This window comes from Patiria miniata, unplaced genomic scaffold, assembly GCF_015706575.1.
Source record: "Patiria miniata isolate m_02_andy unplaced genomic scaffold, ASM1570657v1 HiC_scaffold_1, whole genome shotgun sequence".
In the NCBI taxonomy this organism is placed as follows: domain Eukaryota; kingdom Metazoa; phylum Echinodermata; class Asteroidea; order Valvatida; family Asterinidae; genus Patiria; species Patiria miniata.
Window position 1 is genome coordinate 28,935,467 of NW_024037047.1, and position 16,106 is coordinate 28,951,572.

Here is a 16,106-nt window from a genome sequence, read left to right on the forward strand (position 1 = left end):
GCAGAATATGCGACAAACTCCTTTGCTTTGTCCGTGACTACAAACAGTTTACGTGAAAAAAACAAACATCCATGATTAGTTTTTGAGAAAGATTTCCCGAGGGAAGGAAATCAGTCAGTCTGTGAGTAGTACCTCCAGGGGTGTGAAATCTCAGCTTTATAGCTGATTTCAGCTTTTTTTGTTTTGGATTTCAGCTATTTTCCCTCACTTGCTGTGTACAAAAGTATAGGAGATTTCCAAAGTTCAGTTTTTTTTACACCTTTTTCAGCTGTTTCCAGCTATTTTCAGCTATTTTTGTCAGAGGTCACTCACACCCCTGACCTCCAAGTAATTACCGGTGTTTACGAAACAATACAGACTTCCAATACCGAGAGTTCGCTTTGTCATTTGCTAGAATCCCCCCCCCCCAAGGTTTTGCTTCAGCTTGAGATTATCTCCTATCAAATATGTGCTTTATTCATCTCCCACCCCAATTTTCTCCACGTATACAATTGTCTTAAAATTACCACAGCTCTGGAAGAACTTTAAAGTAATTGATGCCGCTTTACGTTTTTCATTTCCTTTCTCCATGTGGAAAACAACGGAGATGAGATTGGTTGTGAACTTTTTTTAGCACGTATGAGAAACCACAACTCTGGGGACTCTCTTGAGAATCGTGTTACGGAGCTTGTCAGAAAGGCGTCACCCAAGATGCTGATTGGAATTTAAATTCCGAGCGTCCTTATACGAATAAAGATGTGAGGTGTGCAGCTTGTGTGCTGTATACATGTACTTTAGCTTAAGGCCCAAACAAAAACGAATTGCTGTGTTGTCCTCACATGAAAAATATCAAGAGGTTGGAATTTGAGATCCTAGAATATTATTTTCTCGGAATATATGACATTCACTGAGCTAAAACTTCATCAGGTTAGTTGTTAAGCACCCTTCTTTAGATTGTGAGCACTTTTGTTGCTTCAAACGAAAAAAAGAAACGGGAACAGATTTTTGGTCATGATTGAGTGGTCGGGCACAACCCGACCACTGTCTGGATTTGTTACGATTAATCTTTTTTTTTTTTTTTTCCGGACAATACTTCTCCGCGGGTTTTCTCCTAAATGGTATACTGTATACTATGAACTTGTAACTTTCAATATATATTGACCCCGATCCGAAGTGGTGCATGTTACTCTGACGTCATGATTACGTCATCAGGTGTCAAATTACAAGTGATTTTATCTGAAAAAGTGCGCAATTACTTTCACCTATTACTCTTGAACTAAATAATCAATGATGTTTGTATTCTGTAATCAGATAGACCATTCATTGCTTAACATTTTTTTGTCGTGTACGTGAACTCGCTTGACCTTTACTTCCAAGTCTACCGGAAGGTCAAAGTTAGGTAAATTGAATGAAGAAAGTAGCCTGGTATGATCATAAAACCTTGTGTGAACTTGTACCATGTTACGAAGATGTTATAAATTTTGTTACATCATCATGACGTCATCAGGTATCAAATAACAAGCGATTTAAGGGTAAATTTTGACAAACTAGTTTGCGTTATTATATCTTTTGAACTAACTAGAGTATCGTGGTCGTTTTTTTCGTGAGGTTGTAGACTATGCCGTGAGAAACATTTTGTGTTCCCAGACACAAAACCGCTAGACCTTTACTTCCAGTGTTACCGGAAGTGCAATAAAAAGTGAATATAACTCAAAAAGCGGAAGCATTTTACTACAAACATATATATTATGAAAGTGTTTAGTAAGGAATGCCAGACACAAAAAAACAGTGTGATGACGTCATCATCTGAAAGGCCGCCCCCTAGCGGCACATAAAATAGTGTGTCTTTTCTTTAAGTTTAAAACTATCTGTTCAAATTTTACCAAATCGCCCCTTGATATTCTTTGATTTGCATCGCATCGCATCGCATTCTTTGATTAACCACAGACAACTTGGCAAGGTTTCAAATTGATGACGTCATCAGAGCGGAAGTTACTTCTATGAGAATTTTCCAACGATCATATTTTAAATTTAATTCTATCATTTGATCCATGTCGTATATCTTAGCCCACATAACGATACCATTACAATGTTCACCTTTTGCTTCCAAATATTGTGACGTCATCAAACCTGAAGTTTGGTGTTATGAATACATCATGATGAACATCCACTCTGAACTAAATCAGTATTCACTTCCCGTGTTTGACTTATGATGTTATCATGCCAGAATAACTTGTATGTGTACATAAAATGTTCTAACTGAAATTTATCACACTGTTAAAGACACATTTTTTAAACAAAACAATTGATTGTCCAGGAAAGGATTGAATTTCCTGATCCTTTGTTCTTACATAAACATATTCATAACCTAACTGGCCAGTGTTTCATAAACTAGTCATCTACCCGACCACTCTGCGTTTGTAACAACAAGCGCGAATCTCTGGTTAATTTTGTGCCTGATTAATTTTGCGTCTGTTAAACTCACCTCCGGTAACGCCATATATCTTAACTGTTTGTCTACATGTTGCATCTTGACCCAGCTTCTTGATTTTGTATGTAGCTTGGCGTCTTGCACACTGAGCGCATAGCTTGACTGCAGTAGTATTCTTTCCATTGTTTATCCAGAAACATAAGGATGCAGTCTTGATTTCCATAAGCACCACCAATAGGAAAACCAGGACGCCAATTCTGGTACGAAACGGGGCTGCCATCCAACCAAGAATAATTGCCCTCAACTTCCAAGTCATTGTATCCGAACCATGTGTCAATTTTAGGATAATCAGGGAAAACCGAAAGAACATATTGACCCACAAAATCATTCTCTTCCTGATTGAGTATGGATGCAAGGTGAGATGGTCTCCCTTGCTTGGAGTAACTCTGGCAGTGTTTCTCAGCATCATTGTAGTTTTTTGTCTCTGTCACCAAAAGATAACAGCTGTCTTGAAATGCAAGCCAGGGTGGATCACACTGTATTTTCCTCATGAATTGATCAGAGCATGCATCGACATGCTTCACAAGTTGCAGCGATATGCAAATCAGAAGTAACAACTCAGACATGATGATATCGGAATTGGGATTTGATAATGATCAAACTTGGCCAAGCTTTCACTTTTGAACAGATCTATCTCAAATGCGCTGTACAATCAGACTGGTGTTTCTACAGACATGAGCAGTACTTGTTCTTCAACAACATAAACCATGTAAAAACGTATGAATACTGTTTGGAGTTGCCAATACGATCACTTTCACTGGAGCAGTCCAGTAATGTCATCCCATGATTGGCTGTTCAATAAAATCACTGCTTTTCACTAAGGTACCTGTATAATTGTTTTGCCCCTCCTCTTTAATTACCATTGATCCGTCTCCATTGATTATTACCAAGGAAACTAAGTGGCGTCTTGCTTGGGCTAAAAAAGAATTGATCTGCGTCCGGTTTCCCTACTGGTACCTACCCTATTCTGACAGCCCTTACCCTAATTTTTTTTTTATGGGGAAAAAGGAGGGGAAAAACACCCAAAACCATCAATTGCTACCTTTTACCCTCGACTACATGCAGACACCTCCATATAACCGTAAACCAAAAAAAATGCCCCCCCCCAAAAAAAATCCCCTACCTACCTACCCTATTTGCGAATGCCATGTAATTGGAAGCAGAACTCTTTGTTTCGGCCTTATTGTGAACCAAAAGTGATACCAAACAGCACCCTCTCCCTTTACACGAACCTTGGCGCTAAATGTTTAAGAATTGATTTTTCCTTTGCATGTCTGGAGTACCAATTAGTGGTATAAGTGTGGCTGCTTGGCATGTTTTAACTATTCGATTTCCCCTTGGAACTGTTTAGCAACTGACTTTGACTGAACTGACTCTAAATGGCAGTGAGACCTTCCTTTTTTTCTTAGCAAATCAATATATTGAAAAAAGAAATGGACTTTCTCAAACACAGAGTGCCGATGCTGTCTTGACTTGATTTATCCAGCCTTCGGCACATATACAGGGTGAGTAAGAAAAGGGGGACCCAAACCTCAAAAAAATGTGTCATTATTTAGAAATATGTAGCACCAAAAACAATAATGACTAGAAAGCCAATTTCAAAAACTACTTTTAGATGAACAAATTACCGAAATTGCTCAATCCGTTCAAAGTATATCACGATTTAAACACAATGACCCTAAAACCTCTTTCACCAAAAAAATGTGATTTCAAGAATCGTCATCACAATTGTCTTCAAACATCATCAGTGATAAAACCGCAGTTTAAAAGTTAAAAATATTCAACAAAATCCTTTTGAAGGCCCGTCTTTTGGGAAAAAAAATGGATTTTATAAATCATATTTTTTGCCTAATATTTCATACATGTACATGTACCTGGAAATGCAATTATTGAGTTGGTTGGCCTGCTATTTAAAAATGGAGATGATTGACAGACTGGCTTGCTTTGTGTGCCAGGGACGTAAACAGCATAGAAATGAACTGGATTGATGATGTTGATAATGCAAACAGGACTCAGGAAACAGTTATTTATTTTGACCTGCCCTTCAAAGCAGACTCCATATTAAAAATTTGCAGTGCGGCGACCAGACAATGCTTGTGGAATATTGAGAATATTGGTTTGAAAATACACTTAGGTCTGCAGAGAAAAAAACAAACGGGCCATTAAAAATGCACATTATGCCTTTAGCCAGAAAATTGAAACTTGGATATTTTGAGATATTTTACCCAATAAACATGTATGCCAGTCCATCCAGTGGTTAGTCCTTCCTCGGTTAGAAGTAGCGAAAAGTATCAAGTCTGTATTCATGAACTACATGTATGCATTTTGCTTTATTTTTATGCCCCGCGGCGAAGCCGAAGGGGCATACTGTTTCCGCCTTGTCCTTCCGTGGGTGGGTGGGTGGGTGTGTTCCTGCATGGCATTACGCCTGAGGACAGACAACAAAAGGAGCACAAAGGGGCCATTGATCCTCGAAGGAAGGTGCCTATTGTCCTCGAACGCAGGTTTGTGTGCTTAATCTATGGGAGAGTGTTATATTACAGGGACAAAGGAAAACACAAAGCCAATCCTCGGAAGCATAGCAAAAAACGACTGTGAGTCTGTCTTACATACGCAGTGTGGACTTCCGAACAAAAGACGTCCACATAATGTAGGTAGCACCGACGTTGTGTGGACTTACCCCACGTCCACACAGTGTTTCCCCATTTCTGGAAAACAGGTTTAGAGGCATTTTTGGGTTAGGTTTATCTGTAGCAGAATGAAGAGAAACACTAAAGGGAATCATAGAAAAAAAATTGGGTTGAAAGAGTTTTCACAGTTTTAGAAAAATGAGTTTTTTCACTGGTTTTTCTTAACTACACGAAAGCAATGGAAAGTCCACACTAGTCATGTGAAACATGTGTGGGTGGGTGGGTGAGTTTGTCTTACATACGCAGTGTGGACTTCCGAACAAAAGACGTCCACATAATGTAGGTAGCACCGACGTTGTGTGGACTTACCCCACGTCCACACAGTGTTTCCCCATTTCTGGAAAACAGGTTTAGAGGCATTTTTGGGTTAGGTTTATCTGTAGCAGAATGAAGAGAAACACTAAAGGGAATCATAGAAAAAAAATTGGGTTGAAAGAGTTTTCACAGTTTGAGAAAAATGAGTTTTTTCACTGGTTTTTCTTAACTACACGAAAGCAATGGAAAGTCCACACTAGTCATGTGAAACATGTGTGGGTGGGTGGGTGAGTTTGTCTTACATACGCAGTGTGGACTTCCGAACAAAAGACGTCCACATAATGTAGGTAGCACCGACGTTGTGTGGACTTACCCCACGTCCACACAGTGTTTCCCCATTTCTGGAAAACAGGTTTAGAGGCATTTTTGGGTTAGGTTTATCTGTAGCAGAATGAAGAGAAACACTAAAGGGAATCATAGAAAAAAAATTGGGTTGAAAGAGTTTTCACAGTTTGAGAAAAATGAGTTTTTTCACTGGTTTTTCTTAACTACACGAAAGCAATGGAAAGTCCACACTAGTCATGTGAAACAAGTAGGTGTGTGTGGGTGTGTGTGTCCGGACAAATCTTGTCAGCGCGATAACTTGAGAAATACTTTACATATGAACTTCAAATTTGGTTTGTGGATTGTCCTTGGTAATCCTAAGAAGCCTTTTGCATTTGGGGCCGAAAGGTCAAGGGTCAAGGTCACAGTGGCTGAAACAATAGAAATTTTGTCAGCGCGATAACTTGAGAAATACTTTACATATGAATTTCAAATTTGGTTTGTGGATTGTCGTTGGCAATTCTAAGAAGCCTTTTGCATTTGGGGCCAAAAGGTCAAGGGTCAAGGTCACAGTGGCTGAAACAATAGAAATTTTGTCAGCGCGATAACTTGAGAAATACTTTACATATGAATTTCAAATTTGGTTTGTGGATTGTCTTTGGTAATCCTAAGAAGCTTTTGCATTTGGGGCCGAAAGGTCAAGGGTCAAAGTCACAGTGGCTGAAACAATAGAAATTTTGTCAGCGCGATAACTTGAGAAATACTTTACATATGAACTTCAAATTTGGTTTGTGGATTGTCCTTGGCAATTCTAAGAAGCCTTTTGCATTTGGGGCCAAAAGGTCAAGGGTCAAGGTCACAGTGGCTGAAACAATAGAAATTTTGTCAGCGCGATAACTTGAGAAATACTTTACATATGAACTTCAAATTTGGTTTGTGGATTGTCCTTGGTAATCCTAAGAAGCTTTTTGCATTTGGGGCCAAAAGGTCAAGGGTCAAGGTCACAGTGGCTGAAACAATAGAAATTTTGTCAGCGCAATAACTTGAGAAATACTTTACATATGAACTTCAAATTTGGTTTGTGGATTGTCCTTGGCAATTCTAAGAAGCCTTTTGCATTTGGGGCCAAAAGGTCGAGGGTCAAGGTCACAGTGGCTGAAACAATAGAAATTTTGTCAGCGCGATAACTTGAGAAATACTTTACATATGAATTTCAAATTTGGTTTGTGGATTGTCCTTGGCAATCCTAAGAAGCCTATCGCATTGGGGGTCAAAAGGTCAAGGGTCAAGGTCACAGTGGCTAAAACAATAGAAATCTTGTATTTATTCTGAGATCATAGGGATTAGGGATTAATTCATATAAAACCTACAGAAGACACTAATGCTGTCAATGAACGTTCCATTTGACCAAGGTACATGTAAGTTGATGTTAGAGTGGTGTTATGTCATGGAAACAGTCACGGTTGCGGGGCATTTGTGTTTGTAAACACACCTGACTTGTTTTTTTATAATTTCTTAATCTTGATTGAACCAAGCAGTACACATACATGTACAGTAAATCAAGATTGCCTCAATAACCAACTCAAGTAGACAAAAGAGATCTCTTGTTTTAATACTTCAGCTTTGTATTGTGTTTGTTCAAGTCACGTCAGGTAATCATAAATACATGTAAACATAACATGCAACACCTTCCCCTGCATGTTGCATCTTGATCCAGCATGGCTAGATTTGTTCCTACAAAGCTTGGCATCTTGCACACTGAGCAAAAAACTTGATTGTGATAGAATTCTGAAGGAAAACAAGCTCTCAGTGGACTGTTTAGCTACTTTGAAATTTCAACTGCAATTTTCCAGTCTAATTCATAATTATTCAATGATTATTTTATTTACAGCTTTAGACACATTGCCTTGGTATTATAATCTTGTTTATGAAATGTTTATGGCATTATACTGGCTAAAAAAGGGACTATTCTTATTTTGCGATGACCACTAGACACGTCGTAACTTGCAACGTGTTTTAAGCTGTTGTCAAGGAACTTACGACACGTTCAACACATCGCAACTTTCGTGAAATGGATGATACTACGCGTCACGAGTTGCGACGTGTTACGTGTTGTAACTCGAGTTGCGACGCGTTGCAGCGCTTCGTGAAATCGGGTGCAGTCCATCCAACCAAAAATTGGCACCCTCAACCTCAAAATCGTATCCAATCATGCGTTGACAGCAGGATAATCAGGAATTTCAAACAGTACATATTGACGCATGAAATTATTCTCTTCCTGGCTGAGTAGATGGTCTCCCTTGCTTTGAGAAGCTCTGGTAGTGTTTTTCAGCAGCATTTTAGTTCTTATTTATTATGTGATAATGAACAATCTAATGAAATGTTGTTATTTATCATAAACTGATCCTACACGACAAGGATGAACGACTGTTCTGAGCTCTAGTACAAAATGCACAGAACAGACTTGCCTTACTTGGTTGGACGTGTGATAATGGGCCTTAATACCCGTTGAGATGTTAATTGCGAATGTTCCAGGTGTGCCATTTTGTCGGTTTTTGCATGACATCAAAACGTAAATATTCATAAAACTTGCCATCAAAACGTAAATATTCATAAAACTTGAAGCAAAACCACTCCTTATGTAAGATATACTTGCAGTTTTTGTCGTCATAGATGAAGTGCATGTAAACCCGGGAAATAAACGTCAATCGTGACATCTTTTCCGAGGAGAACACCGTTTACCCAAATCTCTTTTTTAATTAGGCTTTCATTAAAAAGTTTTAGAGAGATGTTGTCTCGATCCGATAAAAAAAATACAACATTTCATAGTTCATTTGAAAGCTACAGATATTGTGCTTGGCATTAACATGTAGTTATCACTTATCAGAATTCAATAATAAAGGCCAATAACATATAGGATCATGAATATTCAAAAATTAGCTGGCTTGACTGACTTCGACACCGGCAGATCGGGCGCAGAGAGGGATCTTTGTTGACAAGTGTTCGTGATATTCCCACCTGTACAGATTGTTATCACGCGTCTAACCAGGAGTTTGGCTAAGTCGTTAATCCTTGTGTGTAGGATCTTTGGTTAACATGGAACTGCAAGCTCGTTGAAGTCTTTGATTTTCAAATCTGATACCCAAGTTACACTTTTATGTGCTGGCAAAGTGGTGTTGGAATGTTGGTGTGTTAATTTCATACTGGAAGTTGCCATGATTGATTGCCAGCATTAATAAAGTGGAAAAGATTGGCAGCCATGTTAGCTTAATTTGCAGGGGATATATCAAATATAATATATTGTATTGTTTGTGTTGCCAGATCCCCCTTAAAGAGCACTCAAGCCAGTGCTGTATTCATGATTTGAAATTGAAGGCCTGTTTAAAGGTCGGGGGAAATGATAATTGGACCTGCCTTTCAAGGCAGACCGCATATTAAAAATATCGGGTTTGGCAGCCATACATCATTTTGCTCATACCGAGGGTGTTTCCAGGGTATGAAAATATGTCTGCAGAGAAAAATGCCACATTACAATGTTCATGTAGGACATTTACCAGAAAAATTGAAACTTCACTATTTTGATGTTATTCCATCCTTGTTTGGAAGCAGATATGTGCAACTACATGTATTCCATGTGTGCATAACAATTTCTTATCATATTTTTTCATTTACATACATTTCCTTTTATTTCTGATTCCTAATAGAAATAAAAAAAGGGAATAAAATATTTCCTATAGATATATTCCAACTGAAGCAAACATAAAGATTTGTGGATCGTCATTTTTTTGTTTTAAAAATTAGCTTCGTTTTATGTCAGTTAAACTCACCTTTAGTAATCATGAATGCCATATTCCTCTACATGTTGCATATTGAATCAGTTGCTGGATTTGTTGCAGCAAAACATGGCATCTTGCACACTGATCGCATGACTTTATCGCACGCGCAATAATATTCCTTCCATTCTTTATCCATCCAAATATGGATGCAGTCCTGATTCCCAAAGGCATCGCCAACAGGAAAACCAGGACGCCAATTCTGGTACGAAATGGGGCTGCCATCCAACCAAGAATAAGTACCCTCTACCTCCAGGTCGTTGTATCCGATCCACGTGTTGATTCCAGGATAATCAGGGAGTACAGACAGTACATATTGACCCACAAAATCATTCTCTTCCTGACTGAGTATGGATGCAAGGTGAGATGGTCTCCCTTGCTTGGAGTAACTCTGGCAGTGTTTCTCAGCATCAGTGTAGTTTTTTGTTTCGGTCACCAAAAGATAACAGCTGCCTTTGAATGCCAACCAGGGTGGCTCACACTGCATTTTCCTGGGGACTTGATAAGAGCAATTGTCGACAAATTTTGGGAACTGCAAGATTGTGCAGAACAGGAACAACCGGAGGGACATGGCGTGCAAATAGTCTGTAAAAGTGGTCTTTCACTTCTGTGTGCAATTCAAGAAGTCTTTGTGTATATTCCAATCAGGCACTTAACACCAAGGTTCTGCATTCATTGGCAATAACGTGATGATGATCAATCCAGCAAAACAATAAACTTGATTAAAACACTCTCATTCAGCGTAGTCCCAGAAGTCGTTATCAAAAGCATTCAAGGATGTCACGGTGGAATTCTCCCTAAGATCCCCTCAATGTGGCTTGAAGACCCACATTACCACACAAAAAAAATGTGTACAGCAAGTCAGTTACCATCCAAATGCAAACACATCTCACTGTCGTATCTGATACACCTGTACGGTAATTACTGGCAGAGTGGAGTCGGTTCGTTAATTTCATTCCTGAGGTTGTCATTATTGATTTACTTGGCCTGCTTTTGAAGTGATTGGCAGGGCTGGCTGGTACGTGTAGCAATTAACCATTGAACTACCCAGCAAAAACAAATTATACATATTCTATTGTTGCCGGATCAGCTGCAATACAGGGTCAGGGTCGGGATTCACTGAGTTTGACAGCACCATATACCCCTTTCTTATTGTGTTCATTTAGTTTCCTACATGAGCCTTTTAACTTAGAAAGTAATAATCGATTCGGCCTAGACTTGAAATGACTTGCACGTGTGCAGCTGCTTTGTTGTTTATTATTTAAAATGTCCTTGGAAAGTCAGAACCCTTCAGCATACAATTGACTGTGAAAAAAAATATCGGCTTTTTCAGGCAGGCATTGTGATATCCCTCCATGCTTTATGCTTCCACTGTCTGTTTCTAGGGAGACAAATCGCTTGACTTTGCTGCGTTTGACGTAATAGCAAGACATCTGACTCTTTCGTCTGCTGGCAATTATTTTGTTATTTTTATCTTAAGTACACATGGGTTTTAATATTGATTTGGCCTTGAGTTTTAATTTTTTGCGTGCATGTAGTGTTTAGCTGTGGATTGTAATTGAATGGTGCTCTACCCTCCACTGAAAGCTGGGTTGCAAGCATGTATACATACTGTCAGTTAACTGGTACCCGGTACGTGTGTGTTTTTGATGAAAAGCTGATCAAATTCATGTGCAAGGTGTAGTGGTAACGGTTTCAAGTCTGTAACATTGATTTGCTCACCCGTTATTTGCAGATTACCCAATTTTGATTCCTTAGACTAGATGTATTCATTGCGTGCATCAAGTATTACCATCCAGTACAATGTGAATAAAACATATTCCTCATGTACTGAATGCACATGTACAATAGTGCAAAATTGTATTGAAATTGGAGGATTCAGGACTGTTAGGGCTAATCCTCCAATTTCAATACAATTTTGCACACCCCCTAGGGAGTTAGGGTTCAAACATTTTCCTTATTTTTCATAAGAAGAATTTTTGCATCGGGGTGATGTAAATCAAATTAGGTTTTGCCCTTCACCGACGTATAAACACTGTATACTCAGTGTGTTACCTTCCGAGTGAAAGTTGGGGAAAAAAACACTGTGAGACTTTCCTTATTACAGTAAATGTTCAAAGAATTTGAGCACATTTGTACAACCTCAAGTACATGTAAATCCCAAATTCAATTCCACCGTTCCCCTTTTTTTTATCAAACCTTTTTTTTTTTACATGTATAAACAACTTTTGTTTACAAACTCAGCGGGACCTATATATAGCCTGAAATGTTTGTAAAGTTTTTTTGGTAAAGTGGCGTGCCCGCCCCATTTTTTTTTATCATAATATGCAGTCGGGACAAGTGAACCTAATCATTACTTCCTTAGTGTTTAATGTTGTAATTTTCCACTTGTGTCAGATTTTACATCACTCTCAGCTCAGATTATTCCAACACATTTGATGCTGACTAACCAAGTGCTAAAAAAATATGAATTGAAATCTTCAATATCAAAGAAACTTTGAAATCAGTGTGACCTACCCAAACTGAAGGCATCGCCAGCGTCTTTAAGGTCGATCAGAGTTATTGGTAGTCATATTGGGGCATCTTGCAAACAAAAGCCATTCCATTCCAGCAAAAGTATTCCTTCCACTCAAGTCCTCCAAATGTATGGATGCAATCCTGATCTCCATGGGCATCGCCAACAGGAAATCCAGGCTTCCAGTTCTCGTATCCGTGAGGACTTCCGTCCAACCAGGTGTAAATTCCTTCCACGGCCAAGTCGTTGTATCCGATCCACGTGTCACGGCCACCTGTCAAGGTGCTGATGAATTGGCTTTCGGCCTCGCTAAGTATGGATGCCAGGTGAGCGGCTCTGCCTTGCGTGGAGTAACTCTTGCAGTGTTGCTCCGCAGCATTGTAGCTTTGCGCCATTGCAACATACAGGTAGCAGTTGTGTTGAAATGCTTGCCATGGTGGTTCACAGTCGTACAGATTGACCCTTGCAATATGTCGACATATGCAGGTGAGCGGTGTGGGTTGGGACAGAAGTAAGGCTACCAGCATTGACCAAGTACCGGTAGGCATCTTACCTCTAGAATCAATCTCGAAAAAAGCCCCCACAAATTATTTTTTAAACGGACACACCTTCAGGCAGAAGCTGTTACTTTCTTCAAGTTGAGGGGCCACAGAAGGGACTTATTTTGCCTCCATCATTGAAGCTTAATTTTGCCAAGCTGCTCAAATTTAAATGAAGCCAGACAAATATCAGTACTTTTTTATGATTTGAAGCTAGAACCACATGCAACCTTTAGGCTGGTACACTTCAATTGCATTTATCTCCGTGATGTTGAAGAAGGAGCGATTTTGTTGCAGTATTCGCCTCTTGCATCATCTGTTGTCTGATAGTCGCACGATGGATGCTGTTTTCATTGGATACAGCCAATTTATTATTATTATTTTTTTTACATGTACACGTATGGAGACGAATAGAGCGGACTGCTGAGATGTGTATTGTTATAGCAGTAATTACACAGGCCATTAATGAAAGTAGGCCAACTTGTGAACAATGGGCTCTACCATTTTAACTGGAGTGTGTAGGTTCATTGTTGCTTGAAAAGGGAGGGATGTAATGCTGTAGCTCAGTTGTGTGCTAAAGTAAGTCTTAAAAAGGTCCATTTTACCCCTCTGTCTTTTGCCTGTCCCTACAGGCAAATGCCTAATGGCTCAAATGACTGCACGATTTGACCTTCATTTTTTCATACATTGTGTATGAAACCCAGAAGAAAACCTTTATGCATATTTTACTTCACCGTTTTTCTCATTAAGAGCAACAAATTGTGACTGTGATGAGTTGGCCCAGAAACGGCCTGAGAGCGAAGATGCAGCTACGATATTGCAATAATAATTCAATTACATGTAGGTCTGCAGGTAGTTTAATTTCTTCTTGTGAAGCAAAGATACAGCTACGATATAGCAATACATCAATTAAGTCTTCAGATAATTTAATTTCTTCTCATGATATTACACCTAGCGTATGCCCATTGGCATTGTGGCCATTACTTTCAAGAAAAAAATGTGGTTGGCACCATCAGTGCACAGTGATTTTGTGCTTTAGTTTTAATACTGTAGAGACGTGGTCTCCTGAAAAACAAGCCCAATTTTCTGAAGTGAGGAAGGATATTTTATTTTTACCACATTTGATACTGATTCTGTGCACAATTATTAATTCTCATCTTGTTCGAAGCTAGTAGACGACTAAGTTTCCCAGCCAAAGAATAGAAAAAAACCCCACATCTTCTTTCACTTATGACATATCATATCCACGATATGACCTCATTGTTAAGCAGACATGCAACTTTTTCTTGGATCTGTTTATTTTATAATTGTCTTTTCTTCTCATGAATGCCATGACACATTTAAGGATACTGTACAGTCTTGTGTGGTATGGAATTTCCTTTTTTTTTCTGTACTTTTACAATCAGAATATTTTTTTCACAGTTTTTACAGCAAAAATACACCACAATGTAGCCTGTGATGCACTTGCATGCTGTAGGCTGGTCTGAGTATCACCCATTCTCCACTGAGCCCTAACTCCAGTTGAACGTCCGATACAAACATATATGCGACGCCGCGCACAAGCCAATCGGAGTCGTCTTTACCAGTTTATGATGTCATTTCATTCCCAAATCAGGCATAAAACTGTGATTGGTCGATTCAGTTGCAGTGTTTTTGAAAAGCAACAATGGCATACTGATCCAGACATGACTGTGATGGCCAGCTCTATTATTGCCGGCATATCGCGTAACATATTTGTCAAAGAACGTGTGACCTTGGACTTTTTTGCTAAATTGGCAGGTTTTATTTATAGATAACTATGACGAGACCCGATATAAAAAAGCGCCCGCTGATTGGTCAAAATCTAGAGGTAAAGAGGCAGTTGTCTTGCATAATTAATCAGCAAATCGGTTCACATATGATAGACCCTTGCTTTGCAACCTGGATCTTTACTTAGACTAGCTATAGGCTGCATATAAAAAAAAAATTTGTGTGAATTTGATCTTACTTCAGTGAGCCTCTGTTTAAAGTTAACAGCATCTGCCATTGTAATCAACTTGTGCAGAGCTAGAGTCGTCTGCTAGAAAGAATTGACTCCTAAACAAGCGAGTCATGATTGATTGATTCTTTTCAATTCGAGCAAAGGGGGCCCGCGTTGCACCGAAAGGCATTAGAAGTGACAAACAATTAAACTCGCTCCCAGTCGCCCAACACATTCAGTTTCGCGCATTGGTGCACACTTACAAATCACGCTGCACCAGGTTATCTCCCTTCTTGATTTTACAATCCAGAACTGTTCCTACTCCCTTTGTTCTTCTGCTGGAATGTCCCTTGTCATCCAAAGGTCATGTAAACAGGCTCAAGATTATCGCACTCTGCACCAGTTTATCTCCCCTCTAGTCCAGAACTGTTCTCACTCCCTGCGTTCTTCTGCTGGAGTGTCCCTTGTCATCCACAAGTCGGGTAAACAGGCTGGTGACAGGGCCTTCTCCATTGCCGCACCCGGGTTATGGAATAGCCTACCCACCCCATCAGAATTTCAAGCAGTGTTTTGTCCTCCAAAAAGGCTCTCAATTAGACCCATCTTTTCTCCAAATCATAGCTGGCTGTCCTCTTTTCTTGTATCCTTTGGCAATTTGGCGCCTTGTAACCTTTAGCAATTTAGTGCTCTTTAAATCCAGTTATAATTGTTATTATTATAATGTAACCTCGTAATATCTGCCTTAATATTTTTTTGCCGCGAGATGGGATATTTTGGTAGTCCTGATTGTGTGTATTGAACTTACCTTTGGCTAAGTCAGCTACCGGGTCCTCTTAGACAGAGGCATGTCTTGGCATCTTACAGACAAAGTTCATCATTCCATTGCAGTAGAATTCCTTCCATTGAGGACCTCCAAACATGTGTATACAGTCCTGATTTCCGTAGGCATCACCGACAGGAAAACCAGGCTTCCAATTGGTGTAGCCTGCGGGACTTCCATCCAACCAGGTGTAGACTCCTTCCACTGCCAAGTCATTGTATCCAATCCAGGTGTCCCTGCTGTCAATCAGGGTAACAATGAACTGGTTCTCGTCATCACTGAGTATGGATGCCAAGTGAGTGGGTCGCCATTGCTTGGAGTAACTCTGGCAGTGTTGCTCAGCATTGGTGTAGTTCTTACCCTCGGCAACCCTCAAGTAGCAGTTGTCTTTGAATGCTTGCCACGGCGGTTCGCAGTCGTACACGGTGTATCTGGCGATTCTTCGGCATCGACCATCCGTGAGTGACTTCTGGTTAAGGATGGCAAACAAGACCAACAGGACCTGCCAAACTTTTTTCATCTTTCAAGAATCCCCAACAGTTTCACAACTCTTTTGAAGCCATACGTTTGGATATATCTGTCTGCAAACGTGGTGAATGTAATAATCCAATCAGGTGTTACCCTCTAAGCAGGTGCAGTTGGCGTATTTTGGATTTACCTATGAAGTTCACGTCAGGAAATGCTCTGCAGAACAGCTAAA

The 16,106-nt window shown here is 39.6% G+C and overlaps 2 protein-coding genes across 2 annotated transcripts; both read right to left on the reverse strand.

Annotated features, from left to right (window-relative positions):
* Positions 1-2,496: 2,496 nt before the first annotated feature.
* Positions 2,497-12,635, reverse strand: LOC119732626 (C-type mannose receptor 2-like). The gene is made up of 3 exons (XM_038206239.1): positions 12,135-12,635; positions 9,823-10,104; positions 2,497-3,027 (listed from the first exon to the last, which is right to left on the reverse strand). Exons 1-3 carry the CDS (start codon positions 12,633-12,635, stop codon positions 2,497-2,499), a joined length of 1,314 nt encoding a protein of 437 aa, XP_038062167.1.
* Positions 12,636-15,419: 2,784 nt separating this feature from the next.
* Positions 15,420-15,926, reverse strand: LOC119732631 (alpha-N-acetylgalactosamine-specific lectin-like). The gene has a single exon (XM_038206253.1). It carries the CDS (start codon positions 15,924-15,926, stop codon positions 15,420-15,422), a length of 507 nt encoding a protein of 168 aa, XP_038062181.1.
* Positions 15,927-16,106: the final 180 nt, after the last annotated feature.